The sequence below is a fragment of the Phallusia mammillata genome, chromosome 6, assembly GCF_965637545.1.
Source record: "Phallusia mammillata chromosome 6, kaPhaMamm4.hap1.1, whole genome shotgun sequence".
In the NCBI taxonomy this organism is placed as follows: Eukaryota; Metazoa; Chordata; class Ascidiacea; order Phlebobranchia; family Ascidiidae; genus Phallusia; species Phallusia mammillata.
The window spans coordinates 10,124,016-10,132,198 of NC_137257.1; the positions used below are offsets into that span (position 1 = coordinate 10,124,016).

The following is an 8,183-nucleotide window of genomic DNA, read 5'->3' on the forward strand; positions in this document are numbered from 1 at the left end:
TAAAACCTACTTTCAGGTATTGTTCCTTAGTTAGTTCGCTGATATGCCGTAGCCGTTATTGCAGTTTCTGCGAAGTGTTTATTGTTCCTTAGTTAGTTCGCTGATATGCCGTAGCCGTGTTTGCAGTTTGTGCGAGTGTTTGTTTTTGATATTTATATTTTTATATATTTGAAGATAATTGGGTTCGTTCGTCTATACCAGTGGTTCCCAAACTTTTTTATATTTTTTTCAAAACCTTTGCCATTATTTCGAGTGCTCGCGGTCCCGGAAGCCTAAATGTGTATTTCATAAAAGCGAAAGTTGATTGCAGGATTTCAGCTAATTATGCAAAATTGCGCAAAAAATTATCCAAAGACAGCTTGTGACATCACAGGCAAGACAAAAAGCATTACGATTGTGCGCGAACAATTGCATTTTTGATAGTTGGCATGCAATAAAGGCTATTGTTTAGCAATGGAGACAGTTGATTTTTAATTCTACTTTAATTTAAACTTATTTAGTGCCACAAACTGAGAATTATAGAATTACTTCAACCGCTTCGCGGTCCCCCCAAAATTGCCTCATGGACCCCTAAAGGACCGCGGACCCCAGTTTGGGAACCGCTGGTCTATACTAACCTGTTTTTGTTAATGGAACCAAAATATGTTTTTGTGCACATAAAGATTTACGATTTTAAGTACTGTTTAATTTTTTTCAAGTTTATAATGTGTTATTGCATTGTTAATAATTTCGGAAAACATCTTATTTTGAAAACAGTTAGTTTATATATAAACTTAATGCTGATATTTTTCTATTGTTCAGCATAGTTTTAGGGGTTGAATCATCCTGAAGTGGTGTTTAGGTTTAATAAAGATTTGCAAACTTCTGTTGTGTAAATTTTCTACAAGTTATCGCATGTAATTGTTGTTTACATGAAACTGTTTCTGTCACCAAAAGTCAACAAAAATGGCAATGGCAACGGCAGGGGCTTCAACTGAGGAAAAAGTGAAATTTAACCATTATGAACTTAACAAAACAGACTGGGAAGTTCCATCAAAATATGTTGATCTTATTCCTATTGGATGTGGTGCTTATGGATCAGTGTGCTCTGTCATGAATCATGAGCTCTGCATTCGAATGGCTGTAAAAAAACTTGCAAGACCTTTTCAGTCTGTCGTTCATGCCAAACGCACTTACAGAGAACTGCGACTGTTGAAGCATATGCATCATGAAAACGTAATCGGCCTGCTTGATGTCTTTACGCCAGCATCTAGTCTGGCAGATTTCACTGACATGTATTTAGTTACTCATCTCATGGGTGCAGATCTCAATCAGATTATCAAGTCACAGAAACTCACTGATGAGCACGTGCAGTTCCTTATTTACCAAGTACTGCGAGGCCTCAAGTACATTCACTCAGCCGGAATCATCCATCGCGATTTAAAACCCAGCAACATTGCAGTAAACGAAGACTGTGAGTTGAAGATCCTGGATTTTGGTCTAGCAAGGTTGACAGATGATCAAATGACAGGCTATGTTGCCACGAGATGGTATCGTGCTCCCGAGATCATGCTGAATTGGATGCATTACAACCAAACCGTTGACATCTGGTCTGTTGGTTGTATTATGGCAGAACTGTTGACAGGCCAGACTCTGTTTCCAGGGACAGATCACATTGACCAATTAAAGGCCATTATGACGCTTTGCGGCACACCTCGAGATGATCTACTGGAAAAAATCATTTCTCAGTCTGCCCGCAACTTCATCAAGACCTTGCCATTTTCCCCCAAGCAGGATTTTGTCAATGTGTTTGTGGGTGCAAACCCAAAAGCTGTTGATCTCTTGGAGAAAATGCTTGTTCTTGATACAGATGACAGGATAACAGCAGAACAAGCACTTGCTCACCCGTACTTGGCAAAGTTTCATGACCCCCAGGATGAACCATGTGCAGCACTGTATGACAAATCCTACGAAGATGCAGAATTGACCATTGAAGAATGGAAAAAACTGGCTTATGAAGAAGTGATTAACTTCAAATTCAGCCCAGACTTGATTGCAGACTATGAGTAGCTCGGGACTTTGTGTTTTTGTATAATTGCTTTGCACAAATTAACCCAAATCGAATGTTTGCAGCATAGCTTCAAATGAACTTTTTTCCAGCTACAAATATTTTAGCTTGGGTAACCAAAACATTCAAATATGAAAGAAGTAACAATTATCTCCATCTTTTAATAATTAACCATGTGGTATATAATGTATATGCTTGTTTTGTGTTCATGTTTCTGATGTGCTAGCCTTGGTGAAAATGCATTGCCACATCATGTAACTTGAAATTTGTAATGCTTGCTTGCTTAAGTTCAGCATTAATTAAATCCCAAGCAAGTAGTGTTCTACAGGCCTACATGAACAAAGGTTTCTTGTAAAAATTCTTTGTTTTTTTCTTTTGTGAAAGATGTTTCTTATGCTTGAACTATGAGATGTGTGCCTTTTCATTGTTTGAAAGGAGTTTTTATTGCCCTGTTTTACATGTGTGATTATGTATGTTTTCTCTTTCATGCGACCTTCATAACTCTCATCCGGAATCTAAACTTTTTGCACTTAGTAACTGATTTAGCGCTGTTAAAAACATTATGCTTACATTTTAAATGATCAGAAATACCTGTTTCATTTATGTATTATATTATTGCTAAATATGTTTTGCCATTGGTGGTAATTGGGTATTTTGTGTGGCCGTAGCAACCTAACAATTTTTAAAAGAAAACTAATTTACATGTGCCTTTCATCGCTGCAACTGCATTTGTTTTTACATGTGTATGACATTTAAGACTTAAGAGCTGCAAAAATGCCTCAAGCCACCACTGAGGAGCGTCTGCGAAGCGTAGCCCAAGATGCACCTGTAGTGCCTGAAAAGGTGCCTGTCTTGAAGCCTGTCGATCGCGAAAAGACCTGCCCCTTGTTGCTACGGGTTTTTGTATCTGACAACGGTCGTCATCACCGACTGGAGGAGTTTACCAGAGGAAGTGTACCAAGCAATGAGCTTCAAATTTATACATGGTAAGAATTTGTTGGCATATACTACAGTGTTTTTTTTTAAGGTGTTTTGAACGGTCCCCCAAATTTTTCCAGTGGTTTCCCAAAATGGCTATTTAAGCAAATATGGCTATTTTTTGGTATTTAAATGAAACACTTGCGGTCTCTTAAAACTACTTAGCGGTCACCCAAACCTTAAAAAAAACCTGCATATAAAAGTGAGGATAATATCTTGATCTTGAAAGTGTTAGTAATATTTTTTCAAAAGGGAAGCAGGAAAGAGGCATGCTGTGTTTGTGATGCATTTAGTGGTGTTGAATGACATTTACCTGATTGAGTTCATTTTCTCAAATAATTTAATACTTTAAAACAAGTTTACCAAACCATATTTAATTAATATGTATGAGTACTTGCCACAGACCTGCTTGTTAGCAAACAGGGCATCACTGGACTGAAATAAAAGACTTTTAGAATTGTTTTTCTTTTCAATCCTTAGTATAATCTGCAATCAAAAATCATTACATGACATGCCACATGCAAGTTTTTTATTATATTTTGTCCCCTGCACCTATCTTTCGAATTGCAAGAATATCTGTTTGCAGTTTATATTAATAATGAGAATAGAATATTTACACCCAATATTAAAAATGTTCCAGTGTGTTTGTTTTGCATCAGCTTTCATTTTATCGTTGATTTTGGTGTATGGATAGTTAATCAATCCGTTCTCAAAAGGCTAATTGATCTCATTTGTTAGCACTCTATAAACCAAAAGGTGATGACCCATATTTTGCATAAAGTGATGATTTTAGAGTGATATTAAAACTCATATTTACAAATTTAAATGTTTAATTTGTTGTGCATACAATACAGCTACAGTTATAAAATAACTGAAAATAGGTGGCATGTTCACATGCAAAAACTTGAGACCATTGTTGTACGATTGGTTATCTTTCCAAATTTTGAGTTTTTAGAATGCCTGAAACAATTGCTTTTCATGTACAACTGCTATGTGGAATCTAGAGCATTTTTCATTATTTTTTTATATTTAGGATGGATGCAACGCTAAAGGAATTAACAAGCTTAGTAAAAGAGGTTCGACCTGATGCAAGACGAAAAGGAACAACTTTCAAATTTGCCACTGTGTTTATGGATCGGTCTGGAAGATACAGGTTAGTATTTTTCCACTAAAAATAAATTGGAAAAGTTTCAGACCACTAATTCTTCACCAAAGGTACTTTTACCATAATGTGTTTGCAGGAAACACCTCTCCCACTCATTGCATACATACTACCTAGCAATGGACAGTTTAGTTTGTAATGACTATGGCATGTGGGCTTAGCAAAAAAGAGTTTCAATCATTTGTCTACGTACTTAAAACTAATATATACAATTTTATGAGGTGTACTTTTGCAAAACTTGATGCCTAAAAAGAAAAAATTACAAACTTGTTTGTGGTTTCTCAAAAAAATAATGACTTGATTGCAAAAGCTCATAACCTTTTACATTTTACAATATCATTTGTTTAACTTCGTGAAGACTTTGTTCACTTTGGCTTCAAGGTTCGCATTTGCTTAAAATACCATATATTGCAAGTGTTTTAACAACCTAATCAGTCACTGTCTCTATTTTTTCTCAAAACAATACAATGCAGGTTGAAAGATGTTGGCCAAACAATGGGAGGAAGTAAGGGCCCAGACGATAGTGTTACATTGGCACAACAAAAGTTTCAGATTGGTGACTTCATGGACATTGCCATCACACTACCAAGAGAGCCACAGAGACGAATGCAAATGCAGTACTGATATCAAAGATACAAAGGCATTTCTATTTCATAAAAAGAAAATGGTTATCAAGGAGACAACACATTTTGTTAAGTAGAAGGTTGACAAACTTGGGCAATGAAAGTGATGACCTTGATTTGTTGATGTGCAACTGTTATGGGTTTTTATCAGAAGTAATGTTTTGTGGCCTGACAAGGCATTTCTAAAACCTTGACAATTATTGTGTATTTTGTCTAGTTTTGTCAAATTTGTCTTTTTTTTAGTTTTGGAAACCTTCCTAACTGCTGCTACTTCTGCTCAAATAAATTTTTTGACAATATATGTGTTACGTTGCACTACATAAGATGATTGCAAGAACTGGCTTGTAACTTGAAAATTCAAATGATTGTCATGCTAGTAGCACTTTAAGCTGGATGCAAAGCTGATTAATACACCCATAAAAAAGTTTTGTCACTTTTGTTTTGAGCACCTGAAATGTGACTTTAACAAGTGAAAAAGTTTAGTAGGTTCCTTTAATGGGTTTGAATCTGAAGTATTAATGCAAAAACACAAAAGTGACAAAACTCGTTTGGGCCTGGCTTGTAACGAATATTCAGCCAAATCTGAAGGATGTTTAGGCTTCAACCGTATGTTGCTTATGCTAGCATGATACTGTACTGGTTGAAGGTAAACGAAAAACTTCTATAAATAACCCACTCGGTTTCGGTTGCAAAACTTCGTATTGCTTTTAGGCAACAATTCTCGACCACCAGACATATAGCTAAGTTTGTTGACAATCCGACCCTTCGCCCACATAATTTAAATCAGCGACTTGCTTGCTTAAGTCAAGATTTAAAAGGTAAAAATGTAGCCTAATACAAATCAAAATAATACTCAGTTTACGAAATAGTTTAATTTACAGACCAATCCGCTGAATCGTGTAGCCGAATTACAAATTTATCCCTTTTGTGGTAAACCCTATTTACCTAATGTTAACATTTTTTTCTTATTTATTCACTATTTTTTAGATTTTTTTCTTATTTATTTTTTTTAGCTAAAAAGCACACTGTACTAGTACACGAAAATCTTTGTTTTTGTGCCCCCTCTTGCCCCTACGTGCCGGCGCCTATTAACACCCCGTTACAATATAAAAAGAAGTGAAACAAAGTTATTAAGGAATCTTGGGTTTTCGGGAAACGGTTATTTTTCCATGTATTTTTTGGGGAATATCGTATTGCAACACAAAAAAATAACAAAATTTTCCCAATAGCGGTTACGGGAAGTTCCCTTCTAAACGGTTCATTGACCATTTCGGTTCGGGTTCACATCGTTTTGTTTTTAAGGGTTCGGGTTCGGTTCAGGTTTTTAAAAATGTATATTTTCGGGTTCGGGTTTTGTTCCGGCTTGGGCAAATTATCCAGTCCGAACCGGTTTGCGGTTTTTAAACCGGTTCAAATTTTCATTCGTTTCAATTTAATTCTACCCATCATCTACTTGGCCTTACCAAGCTCCAAAATAATTTTGACCGTGCACTGTTATTTTTGATACGCCCTATAAGTGTTATGTCGCGTATTCACCTGTGCGCTGTTTTGAAAATTTTTTAACAGACTGCATTTTTTACGGGTTCAGTTTCGGTTCGGGTCCAAAGCTAAACAAAAAGTAGGGTTCAACTCCGGTTCGGGTTTTTAGAAAATCGTAATTAGCGGTTCGGGTTCGGTTCGGGTTCAATGAAATTAACCGCTCAAACCGGTTCGCGGGTTCGGGTTCAGTTCCGGTTCGACTCCCTGGTTGTAACGTCTATCACTATTGTCAACTAATCCCTTACTTTATATTAACAAACAATAATTAATTAAAACGTACATATCCACCCCAGAAGATGTGCGTTTCTTCACTACGAGTAATTCTGTCTGCCGACAATAATATGTATCATCAGGTGATCTTGCTGACGATAGCCTTCTTTTTACGATCTGCGAATAACCATCGGGCTTGCGGCGTTGTGCTAGTTGGATCTCGCTCGGTAACTGGGCCACTAAGGCCAAATCTCTCGCGTTGTCATTAATTAAACACCATCCAAACGTGTCACAGACTCACAGTCACGTTATACCATAGAATACCAAAACCCTATAGATGGGTTTTAGTATTCTATGGTTATACGTAAAAATTACAAAGCAGGCTATGTGGTCAAAATTATAATTTTAAAAGATATATCTTTTAAAAACATTAAGACAGAACTTAAACAGCAGCAGCTTCTAATCTAGAAGCCACCTTTTACGACCATAAGTCACCTTGGGTAGTCATTCTAGTCTCTTGAGGTCCATTATAAAGCGATTAGGATAATTAGCATCTTCGCCGGCGAATCCGTCAGCATTAGACGAACTGACGAACGCTAAAATTCAATACTGGCTCATAAGGTAGCATTATTAAGGATTAGGGTTTATTAGTGATGTCGTTTAATTGCGGCATTTTAGTAGTTCGCCGCACGGTGAGTGGCTGTGTTTAATTACAGGAATTATATACCTGTTCTAAAATCATGTGCAGTGTGCACTATCAAGGAAATGTAAACTTCAAATTCGTTGATGCGTTGATAAAAAGTAGCCACTGCCAAACGCAGTCGCGGAAACAACGTCACAGTTAAACGTGTGGAAAGTGCTGTCGTTTTTATGGCGGTGCAGTTTTTATGGCGGTGCAATTTGTACTGAACTTTTCGTTTCCCGCAGGCCGCAGCCATCGCATTCGCAAGAACAAGAACGTGCAGTTACAGAACAGAGGAGAGCACAGTTTATATCCAGGTTGCCTTCACCTTACCGTTGCTGCGGAGAAACGCATTAGCTCTGCGAATTACATTGAAGTGGTATTATTGATTTGGTTACAACGGACACAGGCTGCTGAAGTGCACATTATAGATCTGTCAGAACATGTTAGTGATTGCGTTTTTTTATATTCAGTGGCCAGAAACGCTTATTTGATATCCAGTTTCTATTGGTAGTTATGTATGAATGCTTGTGTATATTTTACTATTGTTTTAAGTTCAGGAGGTCATTTTTTGATTAGCTTGTGTTACAGGAGTGGCATTGTTATTTGTCAATTGTGTGAATATAACACATGTACATTTGATGTGTCATGTATCTGTTCATCTGGTAAATGTACTTGTGTTGAAAAATACAGTAGAAATTGATCAGATTTATGTGTAAGCAGTTTCTTGTTTTACTGGGTTACCTGTTGCAAATCTGTATTTGATTGATTTGTACTTTGTAGGTTTATTGGTAAAACACTTTTCACTTTTTGTAATTGACATTTTTAATTGACATGGTCATGAACAGACAGCTGACTATAATGGGTATGTAAAACTGAGTTTAGGTGTCAACACACATGTAACTAGTCTATAACCAAATTAAATTAACCCTTCATGTTAAA

The 8,183-nt window shown here is 36.6% G+C and overlaps 2 protein-coding genes across 2 annotated transcripts; both read left to right on the forward strand.

The window, feature by feature from the left end:
• The first annotated feature begins 776 nt into the window (after positions 1-776).
• LOC145231999 (mitogen-activated protein kinase 14-like) lies at positions 777-2,805 on the forward strand. The gene has a single exon (XM_080096482.1). The coding sequence runs from the start codon at positions 946-948 to the stop codon at positions 2,047-2,049; it is 1,104 nt and encodes a 367-aa protein (XP_079952608.1). The 5' UTR covers positions 777-945; the 3' UTR covers positions 2,050-2,805.
• A 16-nt stretch (positions 2,806-2,821) lies between these two features.
• On the forward strand, positions 2,822-5,109 carry LOC145232000 (histone deacetylase complex subunit SAP18-like). Its single transcript, XM_080096483.1, has 3 exons — positions 2,822-3,033; positions 4,059-4,178; positions 4,661-5,109. Exons 1-3 carry the CDS (start codon positions 2,822-2,824, stop codon positions 4,809-4,811), a joined length of 483 nt encoding a protein of 160 aa, XP_079952609.1. The 3' UTR covers positions 4,812-5,109.
• Positions 5,110-8,183: the final 3,074 nt, after the last annotated feature.